This window comes from Pan paniscus, chromosome Y (assembly GCF_029289425.2).
Source record: "Pan paniscus chromosome Y, NHGRI_mPanPan1-v2.0_pri, whole genome shotgun sequence".
NCBI classification, from domain to species: domain Eukaryota; kingdom Metazoa; phylum Chordata; class Mammalia; order Primates; family Hominidae; genus Pan; species Pan paniscus.
This window is the reverse complement of record NC_073273.2, coordinates 46,805,949-46,830,816: the sequence shown is the minus strand read 5'-3', so window position 1 is coordinate 46,830,816 and position 24,868 is coordinate 46,805,949. Positions and strand designations below refer to the sequence as shown.

Genomic DNA, 24,868 nt, shown 5'->3' with positions numbered 1-24,868 from the left:
GTGGTGTAGACGCCGGCCCTCCCGTGAGGGATGAGGCATGTGGTGTAGACGCCAGCCCTCCCGTGAGCGATGAGGTGTGTGGTGTAGACGCCGGCCCTCCCGTGAGCGGTGAGGTGTGTGGTGTAGACGCCGGCCCTCCCGTGAGGTGTGCAGTGTAGACGCCGGCCCTCCCGTGAGGGATGAGGCATGTGGTGTAGACGTGGGCCCTCCCGTGAGCGATGAGGTGTGTGGTGTAGACGCGGACGTTCCCATGAGGGATGAGGCATGTGGTGTAGACGCCGGCCCTCCCGTGAGTGATGAGGCATGTGGTGTAGACGCGGGCCCTCCCGTGAGGTGTGCGGTGTAGACACCGGCCCTCCCGTGAGGGATGAGGCATGTGGTGTAGACGCGGACCCTCCCGTGAGGGATGAGGTGTGTGGTGTAGACGCGGGCCCTCCCAGGAGGTGTGTGGTGTAGACGCCGGCCCTCCCGTGAGGGATGAGGCGTGTGGTGTAGACGCCGGCCCTCCCATGAGGCATGCGGTGTAGACGCGGGCCCTCCCGTGAGTGATGAGGCATGTGGTGTAGACGCGGGCCCTCCCATGAGGTGTGTGGTGTAGACGCGGACCCTCCCGTGAGGGATGAGGCGTGTGGTGTAGACGCCGGCCCTCCCATGAGGGATAAGGTCTGTGGTGTAGACGCGGGCTCTCACCTGCAAGAAGGGGACAAAGTCCTCCTGCACCAGGTAGTTGCAGCCGGGGCTCATGAGCAGATGGACGAACTTGGCCGCGTCGTCGTGGCAGTTCTGGAGGATTCTGGAAGGACAGGATGACTGGGCGCCACCCTCACGGGGGGTGGCTTTCGACCCCGCAGACGCAGGGTGGAACACGTGTGTGGTGTTCCACGTGGTGCGTGACAGGTGGCCACACACGACGGCCAGGCCTGTGCCCGTACAAGGGTTTCTCCTCTCACTGCGGCAGCCTCAGGGGGCACCCGTCCTGGCACCACGGGGACCCGGGGACGCCTCCGCCCTCCCGACACAGCCCCCTGCCCAGCCCAGGACTCACTTTCTCCACATGGCGACGAACTTGTGGACGGACACGGAGCCCGTGCGCTCCCCGCCGGCGCCATAGAAGAGCGGCCCCTTCCAGTAGAGGGGGCAGCCGCAGGCCTGGGGCAGAGAGGGCAGGAGTGGGCAGTCAGCGGGGCCTGGACGCCGGCGCTCCTGCTGCGTACCTCGCGCCTGACCGACGCCGCCCAGACACCCTCTGCTGCAGAAAGACACTGCACGCTCAGTGAGGCCTGTCCGGGCGTCTGCAAACTCAACGTGGCTTTCGCTCAGCCTTCAAACAGTCATGAGAGCTGAGCGTGGGAGTGCCAGGCACGCAGTCTCCCCTGACCGCAGACCACGCGTGGGGACTGTAACCAGAGGCGGCTGCATCCCCAGCGTCTGGAAATCAAGCGGCATGTACTAAGAACCAGTAAGTACGGGAATAAATGGCCCCGTCAGCCAGGCAACGCGGTGAATCGGACGTCGACAGAAACATCTCATGGAATGTGTGCGACGCACCTACAGCAGCGACCCATGGCAGGTTCACAGCCTTAAATACACGCGTGAGGAAGGAAAGTTTAAAATCGATCGTCTACACTTCTACCCCAAAGGAACAAATACATGGCAGAGATGGAACGCAAAGTAAATAGTAGCAGAAAATCAACAAAATCAAAACTCGATGATTTGAAAGATTTCTTAAAAATTACTTAACCCTGGCTGGACTCGGTGGCTCATGCCTGTAATCCCAGCACTTTAGGAGGCTGAGGGGGGTGGATCACCTGAGGTCAGGAGTTCGAGACCAGCCTGGCCAACATGGTGAAACCTCGTCTCTACTAAAAACACAAAAATTAGCCTGGCATGGTGGCAGGCGCCTGTAATCCCAGCTACTCGGGAGGCTGAGGCAGGAGAATCACTTGATCCTGGGAGGTGGAGGTTGCAGTGAGCCGAGATCACACCACTGCACTCCAGCCTGGGTGACAGAGAGAGACTCTGTCTCAAAAAAAAAAAAAAAAAAAAAAAGAGCAAACACAGATTAGCCATGTCAGCTGTAACTACAGATCCTACAAACATCAGATAGTGGATGCTCATGAATCACTTTATGCCTATAAGTCAGATGACTGCTGAAACAGACTCCCTGATGAACAAGTCAAAAAATAAACTACAATAGAAAATCTGAAAGAGCTGTTTCTGCAAGAAATTGTGTCCATAATTTAAAACTGTCCCACCAAGAAAATTCCAGCCCCCAAAGGCTGCTCCCATGAGTCGACCAAACATTGAAGGAAGAAATCACACATGCGTTCCCCTGGAGAAGAAAAACGAGGGGCGTTTCCCAGTGCCTGTTCCGAGGCTGGCACAGCCTGGACGCGGTCAGGGACACAGGAAGTCACAGGCCAGTTATCACTGGAGAGCAGAGGCAGAAATCCCACACAGAACACCCAGTAGCAAGTCCAACTCGGCAATAATAGAACAAGAATATCTAATAATGATAATAGAGCAGGAAACCAGAATCAGGAGGGACACTCTTCTTCTCATAAAGGGTGCTATGGCCTGAATGCCTGGGTCCCCAAGATCCACGTGCTGAAATCCTCTCCCCCGAGGCGATGGTGTTGGGAGGTGGGGCCTCATGAATGCGATGAGTCCCCTTCTGAGGGACCCCAGAGAGCTGTCCCTCACCCCTTCCACCCCGTGAGGACGCAGCGGGAAGGCGCCGTCGATGAACCAGGCACCACTCTGCCACACCGAGATCTTCCAGCCTGCAGACCTGTGAACAGTAAATGTCTTGCTGGTGACGAGCTGCCCGGGCTATGGTGTTTCGTGACAGCAGCCTGAATGCTCAGACAAAGGGCCTCTACGAAACACCCCAGCTGCTCAGACAGCGATGACACACGAACACTTCCTCCCTGTGCTGGGAACAAGAGGACAGTGTCACCACCAAGGCCGCCTGGACAGCCGAGCCAGGGCAGCAGGCAAGGGAAAGACTGAAAGATACGACGACGGGTAAGAAGAGGCAGGACCGTCATAATTCACAAGCAACACACTGTGTAGATAATCCAAACGCTTACCAAATACGGGAATTAATAAGTATCTTCAGCAAAGTTGCTGGATCCAAGGACTATATGCAAAAATAAATTATTCCAATATATTGGCAACAAACAACTAAAAATAAAATCTTCAATAATGCCATCTATCAAGAGCATGAAAAATCAAACTACGAAAAAATGGAACCAAAATCACACACAGTGTCTACAAAGCAAACTGCAGGGCACGGCTGGGTGAAATCAAAGACGACCTCAATGTGGTGAGGTGGACCTCACTGCTGAGTTCACAGACTGCAATTTCCTCCAGACGACTCTGTTGACCCAGAGTCCACGCCATCCCCACCCACAGAGTCCGGCAATCCCCATCCACATGCACCGAGGGCCTGTTGTTTTGGGGTTAGTAGTATACACGGACAGGCTTATGTGAAAACTTACCAGGGAACACAAAAGAACTCACAGGGGGACCAAGTTGGTGGATATAAGTCCCACCGCCCGGTTTCAACCCTTCCTGTAAAGTCAGAGTAATGAAGACTCAGTCAGTCTCCATCAGGCACCGGTGGCCTAAGGGAGCAAGGGAAGGAAGTGAGTCGGGACAGAGCCCCGTGGAATATCCACAGGCAAAGACACTTCACACAAACTGAATACCAGGGGATCCCAGCCCGAAGGGTGAAAGGCCAAACAGCGGCCCTCCTGGAAGGAAACGAGGGACGCTGCCCGGCTCTGCCGCGGCCAAGGTTTCTTTTACGGGCCACACGTGCACTCCCTGAAGGAAGAGAGCACCGCTGCACCGCCCCAGCACGGGACTCAGGGTCAGCTACCGGCACGGTGAACACCATGACAGGACATGACACAGAGGGAGAAATGTCTCTGCCAGGCGAGATTCTGACGAGGGACTCAGAGGCAGAATTTTAAGCATCAGTGAGAAACAGGCCCGAACACGACCGAGTCTGGACATGCGCTGCCCTCCGGAGAGGGGTGCACGGCGGCCGTAGACAAGGGGAAGCGCCCAGTGCTGGCACTGGCGAGGGCGGGGTTCACGGGACACGGAGAGGTGGCAACAAGAACATGACACGCGTGGCTGAGACAAGAAGGACTGAAGACACCAGGTCCCGCGAGGCTGCCAGGCAGCTGGGTGTCCTCTGCATCGCTGGGGGAACTGGGACGCCGCGCAGCTGCCGGGAAAGCGGCCCACGGGGCGGCTGAGCATAAAGCCCCGTGGCCCGGCCAGGGCATCCGTCCTCCCAGAAGCACACCAGTGGGAAGAGGGCCCGTGCCCGTGAGAGCCTGCACGGATGGGGACGTCGGCTGCTTGGTTCACGGTGCCCCAGGCGAGAGGAGCCGGACGCCAGAGCGGGGACTGGAGGAATAAACTGTGGCAGAGTCGTCCTGACAGGTGCAGGGCGGGAGTGACCACGGGGGGCGTGGGGGACTGCGGAGGGGGCTGCGCGCCACAGCAGGGATTGCACTGCGGCTATGGGAAAGGATGCTCTCCGGCTGGCGCACCTGTGGATGACTCGAAGGCAGCCATGTGCAGCTGGAGGGGCCAGGCCCCGCAGGACGCACAGGCACGTGCCGGCTCCCGTGATGAGGATCCTGACGGAGCTCAGCCCTGGCCACCCGGAAGGGCGTCCCGGTGCGGTGGGAGGGAACGAGCCGGGTGCAGCACCGGGCCCTCGGACTGCTGCTAGTCCCACGCTTTTGACCTCATGAGACCATTCTGGCTCACAGGCCGTGCAGGTTTCAAACCGCAAGCGCTCAACACCCAGGGATGGGGGGATGTGTGAGCCTTCACATCTGTGCTCCTCACCGCGTGCAAGACACACCGTCATGACCCAGTGGCAGGGATGGAGCATCAGATCTATCCAGCCGTGCAGGCTATAGCGTCTCATGTGTCCAGACCTGGAGGCTGGAGTGCAGTGTGTGATCACAGCGTGATCCATTGTTTATTTTATTTGTTTTTCGAGACGCGGTCTTGCTGTTGCCCAGGCTGGAGTGCAGTGTGTGATCACAGCGTGATCCATTTTTTATTCTACTTGTTTTTCGAGACACGGTCTTGCTGTTGCCCAGGCTGGAGTGCAGTGTGTGATCACAGCTCAGTGCAGTCTCAACTTCACGGGCTCAAGCAATCCTCCCACCTCAGCCTCCCAAGTAGCTGGGACCACAGGTGTGCGCTATCATGCCTGGGTAATTTTTTAAATTTCTACAGTGAAGTCTCACTATGTTGCCGAGGCTGGTCTGGAACCCTTGGCCGCAAGCCATCCTCCCGCCTTGGCCTCTCAAAGTGCTGGGACTACAGTGATGACACTGCAACCAGAGACAGCTGCACCCCCGGCGTCTGGGGGATGAGAACTGAGCGGGAGAGTGCCGGGCACACAGTACCCCCACCACACCAAACCCGAAAATTACCTCCAAATGAATTAGCTCATAATTTAAAATAATCCTAAAGTAAATGGAGATAATCAACTCTAAAATGCAAAAGATACAAAGGAAAGCAGTTTTACCTGAATGTTACAAAATCCTTATTGGAAAGGGAATAAAACATCAGATACCCTGATCTGACTTTTAAAAGTCTTTTCGTGATCGACACACAGAAAGACCGACTCCTTGTGGGGCCCGGCAACGCAGCGGCACGCCCACCTGCACGGCCAGGACAGAGAACGAGGCCGCCAGCCCTGACAGTCCCTTCCGCCCCTCTGCATCCCGCTACGGCAACAGCCCCCAGGCCTCCTCCCCGTGGCTCCGGTTCACCTTTTCCAGGACACGGCAACGGGACCCGGCCATCTGCAGACTTTTAGACCTGGCTTCCCTCGCTCAGCCCACGGGTGTGGGACTCACACACCTTGCTCTGTGTGGATCGTCTACCCGTGTACTGCTGAACCCTATTCCACTATGGCTCTGCTGACCTCAGAGTAGCTCCCTGAGCAGGAAACACCGCTGGCCCCAAGGCCCGCGTGATGGTGCTGCTGAGGGGGACTCGCGAGGCAGACAAAGTCCCGAGCGTCTACAGTCGCACAGGGCACGCCAACACCGACCAACGGGTGTGAGAGGAGAAAGGAGCACGCCACAACCACAGCCGGCAAGTTCAGCACGCGTTCCTCGGCGGGTGACGGGACAAGAGGACGAGCTGCAGACACGTAAAGATGTGAAAACGCGGCCGAGCTACGTGAGCGAGTGACGTCGCGGAGCCGGAGGAGTCCTCAGGGTCAATTGAACCAGTGGTGGGCTGTGGCTCGGAGCCCCCACCCAAGTCTCACGGGGAACTGTGATCCTGAGTGTTGGAGCAGGGCTCCGCTGGGGGGTGACTGGGTGATGAGGGTGGACAGCCCCCTTGCTGCTCTCGTAATCCTGAGTTCTTGTGAGATCCGATGGTCTAAAAGTGGGTGGCAGTGGCCGGGCGCGGTGGCTCACGCCTGTCATCCCAGCACTTTGAGACACCAAGGCGGGTGGATCACCTGAGGTCAAGAGTTCGAGACCAGCATGGCCAACATGGTGAAACCCCGTCTCTCCTAAAAATACACAAATTAGCCGGGCGTAGTGGCGCATGCCTGTCATCCCAGCTACTCAGGAGGCTGAGGCAGGAGAATTGCTTGAACCCAGGAGGTGGAGGTTGCAGTGAGGTGAGATGGTGCCATTGCACTCCAGCCTGGGTGACAGAGCAAGACTCTGTCTCCAAAAAAAAAAAAAGAGAAAAGATGACACAGACAGCCTGTGTTTATTGAGACAATTCATGCTGTCGTTAAAAACCTTCCCACAGAGAAAACTCTGTCCCAAATGGCTTCACTGATGAGTTCTACCAAACTTTCAAATAAAAATAACACCCATTCTAAACAAATGGCTCCAGAAAAGTGAATTCTAAAGGACATTTTCCAAGCAACTCTCCAAGGCCAGCATCCCCCCGATGCTAAACCAGACCAAGCTATCACAAGAAAAGGAGACCGCAAGCCAGTCCTTCCGAGCGCAGATGCAACCCCTGCGAGGCCTGGCAATGTGGACCCAACACATAGGAGAAGTGTGACAACATGTGGTGGACCAGGGACTGGGGGCTGGGGGCTCACCCAAAGACCGGGGCTCACCCAGGGACCAGGGGCTCGCCCAAAGACCGGGGGGTCACCCAAAGACCGGGGGCTCGCCCAAAGACCGGGGGCTCACCCAAACACCGGGGGCTTACCCAAAGACCGGGGGCTCACCCAAAGACCGGGGCTCACCCAGGGACCAGGGGCTCGCCCAAAGACCGGGGGCTCACCCAAACACCAGGGGCTCACCCAGGGACCGGGGGCTCACCCAAAGACCGGGGCTCACCCAGGGACCAGGGGCTCGCCCAAAGACCGGGGGCTCACCCAAACACCGGGGGCTTACCCAAAGACCGGGGGCTCACCCAAAGACCGGGGGCTCACCCAAAGACCGGGGCTCACCCAGGGACCAGGGGCTCGCCCAAAGACCGGGGGCTCACCCAAAGACCGGGGGCTCACCCAAAGACCGGGGCTCACCCAGGGACCAGGGGCTCGCCCAAAGACCGGGGGCTCGCCCAAAGACCGGGGGCTCACCCAAACACCAGGGGCTTACCCAAAGACCGGGGGCTCATCCAAAGACCGGGGCTCACCCAGGGACCAGGGGCTCAACCAAAGACCGGGGGCTCACCCAAAGACCAGGGGCTTGCCCAGAGACCGGGGGCTCACCCAGGGACCAGGGGCTCACCCAAACACCGGGGCTGCCTTCACGCTCAGACGTCAGTCAGGTCAAGACCAGTACTTCATGACCGCAGACGCAACCCCTGCGTGGCCGGGCAATGCACAGCTGATGCACAGAAGAAGCGTGACACGCTGCGGTGGAACAGGGACCGGGAGCTCACCCAAGGACCAGGGCTGCCTTCACACTCAGACGTCAGTCAGGTCCATTCACCTTTTACAGGACCAAAGGAAAACCTCACTGCCCCCTCAATACACGCAGAAATACACATCTAGCATCCCAGACAAACTTCAAGGCACTTCTATAATTTTAAAAAGTAAACTGAGGCCAGGCGTGGTGGCTCATGCCTGTCATCACCCCAGCACTTTGAGAGGCTGAGGCAAGAGGACCCTTCCAGCCCAGGAGTTCCAGACCAGCCTGGGCAACATAGCAGAACACTGTCTCTACTAAAAAAGAGAAAATCAGCCAGGTGTGGTGCCAGTAGTCACGGCTACTCGGGAGGGCTGAGGTGGGTGGATCACTGGAGCCCAGGAGGTCGAGGCTGCAGTGAGCTGAGATCATACCACTGCACTCCAGCCCGGGGGCAGAATGAGAACCTGTCTCAAAAAAAAAACAAGAGCTCCCAGCAAACAAGAAACCAAAAGGGAAGGGGCCTCCTGAGTCTGATGAAGGACGCCAGGCAGGGCCGCTGCGTCAGGGACGACTTGAGCCCGAGGCAGGAAGGGGCGTGCTCTCCATGGCTTTCCAGCACTGCACTGGGGGGCCGAGCCTGTGTACAGAAAGTCAGGGAGGAGACACAGATGCAGACGAGAAGAGAAGGGCTGAACTGTGCTCACCTGAAGATGACCTGACCGTGCGTTAGAGACTCTGCCGGACTTAAAGGTTGAGCCGGTAGAGCCGATGACTGAGTTAAACTTGGTCAGAAAATGCAAAGTCCACATATAAAACCTAACAGTGCTTCTCAACATTCACAATTGACAATCATATTAAAGTAAAAAAATACCACGTACAGTGTCATCAGAAACAGGAAATGCTTGGGTATCAATGTGATGAACCGTGAACAAGACCAAACTACGAGGCGTACTGAAAGAAGTGAAAGATGCCTGAAATAAGGGAGAGCTGGACCGCGTTCATGAGACGGAAGCCTCAATATGGTCGAGATTCTTCCAAGTTCATCTAGAGTCAACAGGATGCCGATGCAATCCCAGCAGGCTGTCGTAGCAACGGAGGGGCCGGCTCTAAAATTCACACGGTGGGAACGAACAACGGCGCAGCCACTCGGGAAGACAGCGTGCAGGTTCCCCAGAAAGCCGGAAGTGGAACTGCACACGCACACGGAACACCACGCGATCCGGCCCTCCACACACGCACATGGAACACCGTGCTGTATATGCAACAAACGTCTCCGAGTTCTGTGCTCCAAATGGTTACGGTGGTGAATTCTGTTATGTGAATTTTACCATAATAAAAAAAGTGCCTGCTGTCTGATTCTGTTTACATAAAATTCCAGAAAATTCCGGCTAATCCATATTGACAGAAAGGAGGCCTGAGGTAGCGTGGGATGAGGGCAGGTGCGCGTCAGAAAGCAGCAGAGAAAAGTCCAGCGCACGTGCCCGCTCAAGCGCAAGGATGCAGGGACGCCTATTGTCTTGGTGCTGTGGATAGTTTCATGGGTGGGTACGGACGTCAAAGCTCATTGAACTGTACCTTCCACACGCACCATGCATCCCACATCAGTTATATCTCAACACAGCTGCCCCGAAATGAAAAAAAGGCAAACTGATGAGAAAGAAACACGTAAGGTGGTCAACACGTACATCAGGGAAATGAGGAGCGCAGCCAGGACAGGACGCCTGCACACACGCAGAACGGCTAAAGGCAAAGTGTGTGGCCACGTGCCCGCAGGGGTCAACGCTGCTGCCTGGAAACGCGTCACTCAGGGCCACCCCGGAAGCAGGTTTTTTTGTTTTTTTTTGTTTTTTTGCCTAGAGACACAGTCTTGCTCTGTCACCCAGGCTGGAGTGCAGTGGTGCGATCTTGGCTCACTGCAACCTCCACCTCCCGGGTTCAAGCGATTTTCCTGTCTCAGCCTCCCGAGTAGCTGGAATGACAGGCGCCCGCCAGCATACCTGGCTAATTTTTGTATTTTTAGTAGAGATGGGGTTTCATCATGTTGGCCAGGCTGGCCTCGAACTCCTGACCTCAGGTGATCTGCCTACCTCAGCCTCCCGAAGTGCTGGGATTAGTGGAGTGAGCCACCACTCCTGGGCCCTGGAAGCAGTTTTATAGCTTCTTACAAAACTAAACATGTGGCCACCAGATGAGGCAGAGCTCACCTCTGCGGTATTAATCACCTCAGGAAAATGCAAGCATGTCTGCGTAAATCAGTGCACAGACACACAGCAGCTTTACTCACAAGAAGCAAAAACCAAAGCAACCAGACGTCTATCAACCCTGGAACAGGGGAGAGATGGAGCACACACACAGCAGAAGCTACTCAGTGATAGAAAAGAAACTGCCCATACGGCCAGGGACACACAGCGAGCCCCACAGTATCCACACCCCGCCAGACACACGCAAGCTCCACAGTAACCACGCCCCGGCCAGCCACGCGTGAGTGAGCTCCACAGTATGCACACCCCGCCAGCCCCATGGTAACCACACCCCGCCAGACACACAGTGAACCCCACAGACACCACGCCCCAGCCAGCCACACGGCGAGCCCCACAGTAACCATGCCCTGGCCAGCCACACGCGAGCTCCACAGTATCCACACCCCACCAGACACACAGTGAACCCCACAGACACCATGCCCCGGCCAGCCACACAGCTATAGCCCCACACTATCCACACCACAGGACTTAATCAGTCCTCAACACACACATAGCGAAACATCTTGCTGTACCCTGTATACACAAATATTACTTGTCCATTCAAAATAAAATTTAAAATAAAGATGCTGCCAGGAAGAAGTGAGAAACCACAGACAAAATGCTCCAAGAGTCCTCATGTGAAATTCTAAGAGAGGCAAAGCTACAGCGACCGGAAGCACATCTGCGGCTGGCCCGGGCCAGGGAGAAAAGAGGGGACTGATGAGGCGGAAAAGGAGGCGCAAAAGGAGGCACGCGGGACACCCGCGGCAGGTGACAAATGGCCGGTCCTGCCTATGAGGATGGATACCCAGGTGTGTGCTTTACCAAAACGGATCAAATTGTACACTTAAAATTGGTGAATCTTAGGGTGTGTAATTATATGACAATACAGCTGACAAAACAAAAAACTATTCAATAAACTAAAAAAAATGACAGAAGGAAGTGTATGTAAAAAAGATGACCGTAGAAATTCATGAGGGAAAGAACTGAAATAATCTGTAACACTGACAGGTGCTTATTGAAAGAGATAAACGTTAGTGTGTAGCATGACGGATCAAGAAAGGAACCAGGAATAAATGATTCTGTCAAGAAAGTGTCTATATATGATGCAGATACGATCAAGATTTTGTAAATCGTACAAGACAAGGAAAAGCTTTAGAGCAAGAAATTTCTAAGTTATGCAAAAAATTTTTAGAAAAAATGTAAATCATCAAAATAGTCTCCATAAATGAAAACCTTGAATTAGCCAACAACGTTTGAAGGAAATTAACAAAGAGAAAAGTGTGTTTTCCTGTGGGGGCAGCTGAGGGGGTGGAGTTTGGTGGAGGTGAAGGAGCTGATGACTCTGTTTCAAACGGCTTCAGAGAAAACACAGAGGAGTGAAAATGATGAAAGGGAGGAAGTGATGTATGAGATCAGCCCTGACTCACACAGACAGGAAGAACCGGGCCAGGAGAAGGCACACACGGACCTCACTGCACGGCCACGGCTAAGATCCACGGCGGGACGCCCCTCATCAAACTCAAAGTCCCCTCAGACATGAGTTCTCAAGCAGCCGCCGGCCAAAGTCCACCCGCCTGACAACACGCGTGTGGAGCTGTGACTCCCGGCCCTCACTCAGTCACTCACGCGACGGGAAGAACTCGAAACGGCGCGGGCCTCACGCAGGGAAGCGTGATGATGATGCCACCCCTACTCGTTCGGCCCCTGGGCCGGGGGCCCGGCTCACAGAAAACCGTCCCAAAGGCACACGATGGAGACGTGGACGGACATCTGCACATGGCGGCGAGCTGGGCGCCACCGAGACAGGCCCAGCAGCCTCTCGGGGAAGCTGAAGTTTGCCTGCGGCCCCCACACACGCTGGACGCTCACAGCGTTCTGCCGCCACAGCGCAGGTGGATTAAGTCGCGACAGTGCACACCCTGCTGGCCTCTGCCCACAGTCACGGTGGGTGCCCGAGCACCATGCTCTCCGCCTGCAGGGCCGGGTCGCTGCGTGCAGGCACAGTGGGGCCTGTGGAGGTGTCTCTCGGACTCCCAGCGGTGCAGACACTGCAAGCGACACAACTTCAGTCTCAGAGCTCTCCCCTGCCCCGCTGGGTCACACCCAGGTCACCCTGCTTCTCTGGGGCATCGAAGACAACGACAAAACTTGCTTTTTACCACCAAACGTGACATCCAGCCAACGGACCAGGTTCTTTCAAGTCTTAAAGCCTCACTACCTTAGACGGCCACCAAGGCCAGTGCCGCTGTGCGTGGAAGCGAGGTGACACCGAGAACTGAGTCCTGGAAGGAAAACGACATGAAGCGCGCACGTGAGAACCAGGTGCCGAGGCGGGGAAGCACCGCGGCGGGTGGGGGGCCGCTGTGGGGGGCGGCACCACGGTGGGGGGGGGGGCGCCGTGGCGGGGAAGCATCGTGGGGACGGGCGCCCTGGCGGGGAAGCACCGCGGCGGGTGGGGGGCCGCTGTGGGGGGCGGCACCACGGTGGGGGGGGGGCGCCGTGGCGGGGAAGCATCGTGGGGACGGGCGCCCTGGCGGGGAAGCACCGTGTGGGGGGGCGCCGTGGGATAGAAGCACCGTGGGGATGAAGCACCGCGGGGGGGGGGCCGCTGTGGGGGGCGGCACCACGGTGGGGGGGGGGCGCCGTGGCGGGGAAGCACCGTGTGGGGGGGCGCTGTGGGGGAGAAGCACCGTGGGGGAGAAGCACCGTGGGGATGAAGCACCGCGTGGGGAGGGGCGCTGCGGCGGGGAAGCATCGTGAGGAAGGGCGCCCTGGCGGGGAAGCACCGCGTTGGGTGGGGGGGCGCCGTGGCGGGGAAGCACTGAGGGGAATACATGGATCCCATGCAGGAACCTCACTGCGTTGCGCGAGCGGCTTTGTAGGACCCGAAGCGGACGCAGCACGTGAGCTGCAAAAGAGGTGACTGACCCAGCGGGAGGCTCGCAGAGACCCTGTGGGTGGGGCCGGGCGCACTCCGCGGGGGTGAGTTCTCCACACGACGGAGGCTGTACTGAAAAGGATGAAGGTGTCCCAGCAGACGGAATGCCAGCAAAGAGACCTCCCAGTGAAGGAACTCTCAGAGATGCCCCACAACTTCAAGAGCACCAAGCATAAAACACGGAAGCTGAGCAAGGCGTGTAAAGTCGAGAGAGTCTGCCAGGGCACGGAGCAGGTGCTCGCTCCACACGGGACAAGGAGATGGCACTCCTGTAACTACTTTTGGCAAGTTTTTACTGAGAGATAAAACAATTCTTAATGTTTCTGGTGTTTTAAATGACAGCATACTAGGTAAATATTAGTTCTTTTCATTCACTACATGTTTGCAACCGACTGTAAGAAAGTTTCTAATATTTCAACAAAAATGATTATAGAATGATCCTAATTTTTACTGGAAGATGGTTTTGCATGGTTGTCACTTATCTGGTCCTTTCATGGCCCCACACTGCCGTACAAGACAGGGACACCTCTACAAATACCGAGTGACTTAGCAAAAACAAATATGCAAGTGTACAACAGCATGCTAATTTTTCTCTAAGAACTGCAAGATGTATGTTCATACTCATACACATATTTGTACGTAATTGCTCATATTAAAAGCTAAAATAACAGTAAGAGGATAAACCAAAGCTATGGAAACTATTACCTCCAGGTAGAAACAGCACAGACAGGGACAGAACCTGGACTTACCTGAATGTGTCTGGTTTGTTAGTGTTCACTTTGTAACCATGGAGGTTTTTACATATTTATAAAACAAAACTTTTAAAAATACTTTAAAAACACAATCCCTAATAGAAAAAGGGCGGGGACACTTCTTAATGTGTTCTTTCAGACCCGTATTGCCCTAAAACCAAAACCAGACAAAGGACTCACAAAAAAACTACCAAACACTGTCTTCTCTGTGAATCCAGTTGCAAAATTATTGGAATCCAGCAACATATAAAAAAGATGAGACACAGCGACCATGAGGAATTTATGCCAGGAATGGAAGGTTGGTTTAACATCCCCAAACCAACTCATTTAATAGACTGTATTAATAAGTTAAAAAAACAAAAACCGGCCAGGTGCAGTGGCTCACGCCTGTAATCCCAGCACTTTGGGAGGCCGAGGCAGGCGGATTACTTGAAGTCAGGAGTTCAAGACCAGCCTGGCCAATATGGTGAAACCCCATCTCTACTAAAAATATAAAAATTAGCCAGGCATGGTGGTGCATGCCTATAGTCCCAGCTACTTGGGAGGCTGCGGCAGGAGAATCACTTGAACCCAGAAGGTGGAGGTTGCAGTGAGCCGAGATTACACCACTGCACTCCAGCCTGGGCGACAGAGCAAGACTTTGTCTCAAACAAGCAAACCCAAAAAACAAAAACCTGCTCACTCCCGAGGACCCCCTTCACAGCTGCAAGAGTGCTGGGGGGCAGGGGTCTCACCCTGAGGGGCTCACATGTACCGTGCACCGAGGCTCTGGGGCTCTGACCTGGAGGAGTGGGAGCATCCGCTGGCCAGCGACTCCACCTGGAGGGCAGGAGGCTGGAGATGCAGGCACAGGTCCCTGGAAACACAACCGCCCACCAGGGGTCCAGACACGCATCTGGTGTAGGCCTTGCCTTGGTAACGCACAGACACTAAACTGAGCGTGCTCCATCTGCGGGCGTTCACGCGGTCAGCCTGGAAAGCATGCAGCTGAGAAGGAAAGCAGGCGGCGAATGATGCACGCCGTGCTGCAGCACTCAGGGTGGGTCTAGAAATGGGCCCATGGGGCTGCTGCCGGGAGACAGGGGTCCACAGCTGCCCAGCCTGGGATGGCCGCTCCTCGGGCAGAAAGGGGCAAGGCCAGGAGGGTGCAGAACGGCCTCCGAGAGCCACGAGAGCTGGCGCCACTGGCCCCAGAGGGGAGAGAAGGGGAGGGTGGCACAGGGCGGGCCTGCGCTCTTCACAGCCTCAGGATGAGAATGCAGACGGAATTCCCACTCGGGTTTCAGATGCTTAAGAATTCACACAGCAGCAACCAGACAGCAAACCTCAGACCACAACTATAACCTCAGAGAAAACCTGGGCCGCTCCCGCACACGTGTGACACGCACCCTCCTCGGCCACGCTGCCTCACTCACGCTCGTGTGACACCCACCTGCCTCGGCCGCTCTGCCTCACGCTCGTGTGACACGCACTCACCTCGGCCACTCGGCCTCATTCACACTCGTGTGACACGCACCCGCTTCGGCCGCTCGGCCTCACCCTCACATGCCCGCGGTACCACCTCAGCTGCTCCACGTCCCACGCTTGACACGCACCTTGGCCACCAGGCCCATGTCGTCCATGGTGGCCCTCTCGTGGGGGAACCGGGCGAAGGTGCTCTCGATCTTGCTGATGACGGCATCCACGTTGACGGAGTCCTGCGGGCGTCCTCTGGGGAAGTAGAAGGTCGGAATGCTTTGGCTCGTAGCCGGGGGCAGAGGCTCTTCTTTCCGCGTCTGAACCTGAAGAGTCGACAGACAGCGCTCAGTTAGAACCTGGGAGCATCGAACGCCTTCTTCACCCGGACAATACACGGGGCCTCTCTAGGGCCGACGGTGCTGAGGCCACCTGATCCCAGCTGGGAGAGGACACACTGCAATCCCTGCGGGGGACCACACACGTACTCCACTGCAGGGGCCACCTCCACCCAGGAGGCCACACCATGCTGCCACGGACCCCACTCTGGGTGGCTGCTCTGCGCCACTGAGCCCCCACCACACCGAGCAGGGGCCTGGGGACAAGGGCAGCTACGTGCCCGAGGCGCCTGAGAGCCCAGCGAGGATCCACTCCCGATTCCCATGAGCCACACCACTGACCCCACCACACCTGGCACGGACCTGGGGAAAAGGGCAGCCGCGCACCCCAGACGCCTGAGAGCTCAGACGTGGAGAGGCACAGGTGCCGTCCACAGGCAACCCTGTCCCTGGAGCCCGGAAGACTCACATTCTGAGAGGCAGAGGCAGGGCAGGCAACCACACAGCCAGGAGAAGGGGTCGACCACCAGGTACTGCTGCGGACACGCCTCAGCCCCTCACCCGGTGCACAGCCCACGCCCACGGGCTCTTGGCCCAACTCAGCACCAGCACTCCCCTCACCCAGTATATCCGCAGGCCCCAGAACACTCACTCAAGAGTCTCCTGCTTGCATCTCTACACAACCTGCGAGGTGGACATTTGATCTCATTCCGTGACGTTAAAACACCCCCTGAAACAGTTAACGGGATCAGCAACCGTACTGCGCCCTCCTCCATCAACTACCCAGGGGACAGTGCTGCGTCCTCCTCCTCCATCAACTACCCAGGGAACGGGCTGCGTCCTCCTCCATCAACTACCCAGGAGACAGGGCTGCGTCCTCCTCCTCCATCAACTACCCCGGGGACAGGGCTGCGTCCTCCTCCATCAACTACCCAGGGAACGGGCTGTGTCCTCCTCCATCAACTACCCAGGGGACGGGGCTGCGTCCTGCTCCTCCATCAACTACCCAGGGGACGGGCTGCATCCTCCTCCTCCATCAACTACCCAGGGGACAGGGCTGCGTCCTCCTCCATCAACTACCCAGGGGACGGGCTGTGTCCTCCTCCATCAACTACCCAGGGGACAGGGCTGCGTCCTCCTCCATCAACTACCCAGGGGACAGGGCTGCATCCTCCTCCATCAACTACCCAGGGGACGGGGCTGCGTCCTCCTCCATCAACTACCCAGGGAACCCGCTGCGTCCTCCTCCATCAACTACCCAGGGGACGGGGCTGCGTCCTCCTCCATCAACTACCCAGGGGACGGGCTGTGTCCTCCTCCATCAACTACCCAGGGGACGGGGCTGCGTCCTCCTCCATCAACTACCCAGGGGACGGGGCTGCGTCCTCCTCCTCCATCAACTACCCAGGGGACGGGGCTGCATCCTCCTCCTCCATCAACTACCCAGGGAACGGGGCTGCGTCCTTCTGCTCCATCAACTACCCAGGGGACGGGGCTGCATCCTCCTCCATCAACTACCCAGGGGACGGGGCTGTGTCCTTCTCCATCAACTACCCAGGGAACGGGGCTGTGTCCTCCTCCATCAACTACCCAGGGAACGGGGCTGCGTCCTTCTGCTCCATCAACTACCCAGGGGACGGGGCTGCATCCTCCTCCATCAACTACCCAGGGGACGGGGCTGTGTCCTTCTCCATCAACTACCCAGGGAACGGGGCTGTGTCCTCCTCCATCAACTACCCAGGGGACGGGGCTGTGTCCTCCTCCATCAACTACCCAGGGAACCCGCTGCGTCCTCCTCCCCCATCAACTACCCAGGGGACGAGGCTGTGTCCTCCTCCTCCATCAACTACCCAGGGGACGGGCTGTGTCCTTCTCCATCAACTACCCAGGGAACGGGGCTGTGTCCTCCTCCATCAACTACCCAGGGGACGGGACTGTGTCCTCCTCCATCAACTACCCAGGGGACGGGGCTGCATCCTCCCCCATCAACTACCCAGGGGACGGGGCTGTGTCCTCCTCCATCAACTACCCAGGGGACAGGGCTGCGTCCTTCTGCTCCATCAACTACCCAGGGGACGGGGCTGCATCCTCCTCCATCAACTACCCAGGGGACGGGGCTGTGTCCTCCTCCATCAACTACCCAGGGAACGGGGCTGTGTCCTCCTCCATCAACTACCCAGGGGACGGGGCTGTGTCCTCCTCCATCAACTACCCAGGGAACCCGCTGCGTCCTCCTCCCCCCATCAACTACCCAGGGGACGAGGCTGTGTCCTCCACCTACATCAACTACCCAGGGGACGGGCTGTGTCCTTCTCCATCAACTACCCAGGGAACGGGGCTGTGTCCTCCTCCATCAACTACCCAGGGGACGGGACTGCGTCCTCCTCCATCAACTACCCAGGGGACGGGGCTGCATCCTCCCCCATCAACTACCCAGGGGACGGGGCTGTGTCCTCCTCCATCAACTACCCAGGGGACAGGGCTGCGTCCTTCTGCTCCATCAACTACCCAGGGGACAGGGCTGCGTCCTCCTCCATCAACTACCCAGGGGACAGGGCTGTGTCCTCCTCCTCCATCAACTACCCAGGGGACAGGGCTGTGTCCTCCTCCATCAACTACCCAGGGGACGGGGCTGCGTCCTCCTCCATCAACTACCCAGGGGACAGGGCTGCGTCCTCCTCCATCAACTACCCAGGGGACAGGGCTGTGTCCTCCTCCTCCATCAACTACCCAGGGGACGGGCTGCATCCTCCTCCATCAACTACCCAGGGGACAGGGCTGTGTCCTCCTCCATCAACTACCCAGGGGACAGGGCTGCGTCCTCCTCCATCAACTACCCAGGGGACAGGGCTGTGTCCTCCTCCTCCATCAACTACCCAGGGGACGGGCTGCGTCCTCCTCCATCAACTACCCAGGGGACGGGCTGTGTCCTCCTCCTCCATCAACTACCCAGGGGACGGGGCTGTGTCCTCCTCCATCAACTACCCAGGGGACGGGGCTGTGTCCTCCTCCATCAACTACCCAGGGGACGGGGCTGTGTCCTCCTCCTCCATCAACTACCCAGGGAACAGGGCTGCATCCTCCTCCATCAACTACCCAGGGAACAGGGCTGCATCCTCCTCCATCAACTACCCAGGGGACGGGGCTGTGTCCTCCTCCTCCATCAACTACCCAGGGGACGGGCTGCGTCCTCCTCCATCAACTACCCAGGGGACGGGCTGTGTCCTCCTCCTCCATCAACTACCCAGGGAACGGGCTGTGTCCTTCTCCATCAACTACCCAGGGGACGGGGCTGCGTCCTCCTCCATCAACTACCCAGGGAACGGGGCTGTGTCCTCCTCCATCAACTACCCAGGGAACGGGGCTGCGTCCTCCTCCATCAACTACCCAGGGAACAGGGCTGTGTCGTCCTCCATCAACTACCCAGGGGACAGGGCTGCATCCTCCTCCTCCATCAACTACCCAGGGGACGGGCTGCGTCCTCCTCCATCAACTACCCAGGGGACGGGCTGTGTCCTCCTCCTCCATCAACTACCCAGGGGACGGGGCTGTGTCCTCCTCCATCAACTACCCAGGGGACGGGGCTGCGTCCTCCTCCATCAACTACCCAGGGAACGGGTCTGCGTCCTCCTCCATCAACTACCCAGGGGACAGGACTGTGTCCTCCTCCTCCATCAACTACACAGGGAACAGGGCTGCATCCTCCTCCATCAACTACCCAGGGAACAGGGCTGCATCCTCCTCCATCAACTACCCAGGGGACGGGGCTGTGTCCTCCTCCTCCATCAACTACCCAGGGGACGGGGCTGTGTCCTCCTCCTCCATCAACTACCCAGGGGACGGGCTGCGTCCTCCTCCATCAACTACCCAGGGGACGGGCTGTGTCCTCCTCATCAACTACCCAGGGAACGGGCTGTGTCCTCCTCCTCCATCAACTACCCAGGGGACGGGGCTGTGTCCTCCTCCATCAACTACCCAGGGGACGGGCTGTGTCCTCCTCCATCAACTACCCAGGGAACAGGGCTGCGTCCTCCTCCTCCATCAACTACCCAGGGGACAGGGCTGCGTCCTCCTCCTCCATCAACTACCCAGGGGACAGGGCTGCGTCCTCCTCCTCCATCAACTACCCAGCGAACGGGCTGTGTCCTCCTCCATCAACTACCCAGGGGACAGTGCTGTGTCCTCCTCCATCAACTACCCAGGGGACAGTGCTGTGTCCTCCTCCATCAACTACCCAGGGGACAGGGCTGCGTCCTCCTCCTCCATCAACTACCCAGGGGACAGGGCTGCGTCGTCCTCCTCCATCAACTACCCAGCGAACGGGCTGTGTCCTCCTCCATCAACTACCCAGGGGACAGTGCTGTGTCCTCCTCCATCAACTACCCAGGGAACAGGGCTGCGTCCTCCTCCTCCATCAACTACCCAGGGGACAGGGCTGCGTCCTCCTCCTCCATCAACTACCCAGGGAACAGGGCTGCGTCCTCCTCCATCAACTACCCAGGGGACGGGGCTGCATCCTCCTCCATCAACTACCCAGGGAACGGGGCTGCGTCCTTCTCCATCAACTACCCAGGGGACGGGGCTGCGTCCTCCTCCTCCATCAACTACCCAGGGAACGGGGCTGCGTCCTCCTCCATCAACTACCCAGGGGACGGGGCTGCGTCCTCCTCCATCAACTACCCAGGGGACGGGGCTGCGTCCTCCTCCATCAACTACCCAGGGGACGGGGCTGTGTCCTCCTCCATCAACTACCCAGGGGACAGGCTGCGTCCTCCTCCATCAACTACCCAGGGGACGGGCTGCGTCCTCCTCCATCAACTACCCAGGGGACAGTGCTGCGTCCTCCTCCATCAACTACCCAGGGGACAGGGCTGCGTCCTCCTCCATGAACTACCCAGGGGACGGGCTGTGTCCTCCTCCTCCATCAACTACCCAGGGGACGGGCTGTGTCCTCCTCCATCAACTACCCAGGGGACAGGGCTGCGTCCTCCTCCATCAACTACCCAGGGGACGGGGCTGCATCCTCCTCCATCAACTACCCAGGGAACAGGGCTGCATCCTCCTCCATCAACTACCCAGGGAACGGGCTGTGTCCTCCTTGACCAACTACCCAGGGGACAGGGCTGTGTCCTCCTCCAGCAACTACCCAGGGGACAGGGCTGCGTCCTCCTCCTCCATCAACTACCCAGGGGACAGGGCTGCGTCCTCCTCCTCCATCAACTACCCAGGGGACGGGCTGTGTCCTCCTCCATCAACTACCCAGGGGACGGGGCTGCGTCCTCCTCCATCAACTACCCAGGGAACGGGGCTGCATCCTCCTCCTCCATCAACTACCCAGGGGACAGGGCTGCGTCCTCCTCCATCAACTACCCAGGGGACGGGCTGCGTCCTCCTCCTCCATCAACTACCCAGGGGACGGGGCTGCGTCCTCCTCCTCCATCAACTACCCAGGGGACGGGGCTGCGTCCTCCTCCATCAACTACCCAGGGGACGGGCTGCGTCCTCCTCCTCCATCAACTACCCAGGGGACGGGCTGCATCCTCCTCCTCCATCAACTACCCAGGGGACGGGCTGCATCCTCCTCCTCCATCAACTACCCAGGGGACAGGGCTGTGTCCTCCTCCATCAACTACCCAGGGGACAGGGCTGCGTCCTCCTCCATCAGCTACCCAGGGGACGGGCTGCGTCCTCCTCCATCAACTACCCAGGGGACGGGCTGTGTCCTCCTTGACCAACTACCTAGGGAATGGGGCTGCGTCCTCCTCCTCCATCAACTACTCAGAGGACGGGACTGTGTCCTCCTCAACCAACTGCCATGGAGGAGGGGTCCAAGGAGGAAGTCCCCATACCAATGGACCACAGCTCAGGGCCTTTGCACCCACAATCCTGACTGCCTGGATCAATCCAGGACTGGGTCCAAGCTCCAGTGTCCTCACAGAGAAAACAGCCCACCCAGCCACTCCCACAGGATCCTCACCCCAGGTCACAAGGGTCCCACCGACAGCGCCCCAACTGTCCCCACCCTGCCACTCCCACAGGACCCTCACCGCAGGTCACAGGGGTCCCACAGTCAGCGCCCCAACTGTCCCCACCCTGCTGTCCCTACAGGACCCTCACCCACGGTGAGACTCAGTTGTTTTTCTCTGATCCCCATCTAGGAGGAACAGAGGCTGCCTCCATAACCTGGGGCAGAGCAGGCTTCCCACAGTAGCTGCCGACTGAGTGCTCCTTCAGCACAGCTTTACCTGAAGGGCACACCCCTTCCCTGTGATTCAGGACGTGACCTCTGTGTCCTGGGGCAGGAGGTCCCTGCATCTCCCCGAGCCCACTATCCCACAGTGCATCTCCCCGAGCCCGCGATCCCGCAGTGCATCTCCCCGAGCCCCCCATCCCACAGTGCATCTCCCCGAGCCCACCATCCCACAGTGCATCTCCCCGAGCCCCCCATCCCACAGTGCATCTCCCCGAGCCCCCCATCCCGCAGTGCATCTCCCCGAGCCCGCCATCCCGCAGTGCATCTCCCCGAGCCCACGATCCCACAGTGCATCTCCCCGAGCCCCCCATCCCACAGTGCATCTCCCCGAGCCCCCCATCCCACAGTGCATCTCCCCGAGCCCGCCATCCCGCAGTGCATCTCCCCGAGCCCACGATCCCGCAGTGCATCTCCCCGAGCCCGCGATCCCGCAGTGCATCTCCCCGAGCCCGCGATCCCGCAGTGCATCTCCCCGAGCCCGCGATCCCGCAGTGCATCTCCCCGAGCCCGCCATCCCGCAGTGCATCTCCCCGAGCCCGCCATCCCGCAGTGCATCTCCCCGAGCCCCCCATCGCACAGTGCATCTCCCCGAGCCCCCCATCCCACAGTGCATCTCCCCGAGCCCCCCATCCCACAGTGCATCTCCCCGAGCCCACCATCCCACAGTGCATCTCCCCGAGCCCCCCATCCCACAGTGCATCTCCCCGAGCCCGCGATCCCACAGTGCATCTCCCCGAGCCCCCCATCCCGCAGTGCATCTCCCCGAGCCCGCCATCCCGCAGTGCATCTCCCCGAGCCCACGATCCCGCAGTGCATCTCCCCGAGCCCGCGATCCCGCAGTGCATCTCCCCGAGCCCCCCATCCCGCAGTGCATCTCCCCGAGCCCCCCATCCCGCAGTGCATCTCCCCGAGCCCCCCATCCCACAGTGCATCTCCCCGAGCCCCCCATCCCGCAGTGCATCTCCCCGAGCCCCCCATCCCGCAGTGCATCTCCCCGAGCCCACAACACATTCCCACAGCAGCGCCTTCCCGTCTCTCGCTGCGGGGGTCCCACTGCGGAGCCTGCGGCTCTTCCCCCTTCATCACGCTGGGTTCACACAGCTCTGCTATTTGGGGTACGGAACTGACCCTGCGAATATTCTGCAGTGAGCTCTCAGGCTCCTGTGTTTGGCAATATAGCAATGACCTGGGTACACAAACCAACCTTCCTGCTGAAAACTGCCAAGAACCCTGGACAGAATAGTTCACAAACGTCTTCTAGACGGCGCCCACAGGCTGGCAGGAAAGGAGGACACCTCAGGCCACAGCTGCCTGGAAGGAAGAACCCGGGAAAGCCCGTGGAGCCTGAACAGGCTCTGCCTTCAGAAGCGTGGGCCGAGCGGGCTCACCCGAAATCTCTCACAGCCTCGCAGAACTCTGAGGAAGAGGAGGCAAAACGCACGGTCCTCCGGGGAAGCTCCCAGAACGCATCACCTTCAGTGGGAAGAATGAGCTCCAAGTAAATCCCCAGCGTGCCTCCGGCCCCAGGAATGAAAGGAAAGTTGCAGCCTTCACCTGGAGGTGCTGGTATGAGCTGGGCAGGGGGGAGTTCTCCCCCGAGAACTGACGGCTACAGCCGACTCTCCTGCAGGTTTGCAAACCAAACTCACATCACCAGGATGATGCGAAAACCCTCAAACCGGCCGGGCGCAGTGGCTCATGCCTGCAATCCTGGCGCTTTGAAAGGAGGCTGAGGGGGGACAGACTGTCTGAGCTGAGGAGTTCAAGACCAGCCTGGGCAACATGGCAAAACTTCATCTCTACTAAAAAACAAAAAAAAAAACAAAAAAAAACAGAAAACAAAAAGACACAGGAGATATATGTGACTTAAGGACCCAGAGGCTACACATTTTTTTTTTGAGATGGAAAAAGAGCAGGCAGACAGTAGAGAAACCTGGTGTCGCTGTATTAACATCCATGAAGTGACACAAGGTGATGGACAGACCTGGAGACAGACAAGCCACCAAGGAACGCTGAAGAGGTCAGTCAGGGGAAGACAGGATGATGCTAACTTTATCCATGCCTGACAACGCAGCCTCGGCACTGATCAAGTAAACACGACTGGACACAAACTCAGCCCGCCAGGAAAGGCGGAGCCCACCCACCCCGGGCACCGACACGGGGAAGGCCGGGACCACCCACCCCGGGCACAGACACGGGGAAGGCCGGGACCACCCACCCCGGGCACCGACACGGGGAAGGCCGGGACCACCCACCCCGGGCACCGACACGGGGAAGGCCGGGACCACCCACCCCGGGCACAGACACGGGGAAGGCCGGGACCACCCACCCCGGGCACAGACACGGGGAAGGCCGGGACCACCCACCCCGGGCACCGACACGAAGAAGGCCGAGTCCACCCACCCTGGGCACCGACGCGGGGACGGCTGAGTCCACCCACCCCGGGCACAGACGCGGAGAAGGCCGGGACCATCCACCCCGGGCACCGACACGGAGAAGGCCGGGACCACCCACCCCGGGCACAGACGCGGGGAAGGCCGGGACCACCCACCCCGGGCACCGACGCGGGGACGGCTGAGTCCACCCACCCCGGGCACAGACACGGGGAAGGCCGGGACCACCCACCCCGGGCACCGACACGGGGAAGGCCGGGACCACCCACCCCGGGCACCGACACGGGGAAGGCCGGGACCACCCACCCCGGGCACCGACACGGGGAAGGCCGGGACCACCCACCCCGGGCACCGACACGGGGAAGGCCGGGACCACCCACCCCGGGCACCGACACGGGGAAGGCCGGGACCACCCACCCCGGGCACCGACACGGGGAAGGCCGGGACCACCCACCCCGGGCACCGACACGGGGAAGGCCGGGACCACCCACCCCGGGCACCGACACGGGGAAGGCCGGGACCACCCACCCCGGGCACCGACACGGGGAAGGCCGGGACCACCCACCCCGGGCACAGACACGGGGAAGGCCGGGACCACCCACCCCGGGCA

At 59.0% G+C, this 24,868-nt stretch overlaps 1 protein-coding gene across 3 annotated transcripts in view; it reads right to left on the bottom strand.

The window, feature by feature from the left end:
• The window catches only part of LOC117977740 (serine/threonine-protein phosphatase 2A regulatory subunit B'' subunit beta), a 61,671-nt gene that overhangs the window by 14,758 nt on the left and 22,045 nt on the right, over positions 1-24,868 (bottom strand). For all 3 annotated transcript variants that reach the window (XR_008622940.2, XM_055107040.2, XM_055107041.2), the window contains exons 2-4: positions 15,415-15,600; positions 1,046-1,149; positions 691-793 (exon numbers count right to left, since the gene is read on the bottom strand). Coding sequence is in view for 2 of the 3 variants with exons in the window: in XM_055107040.2 (XP_054963015.1) it covers positions 691-793; positions 1,046-1,149; positions 15,415-15,600 (393 nt within the window). In the remaining variant the exon portion in view is untranslated. The remainder of the gene's footprint in view (positions 1-690; positions 794-1,045; positions 1,150-15,414; positions 15,601-24,868) is intronic.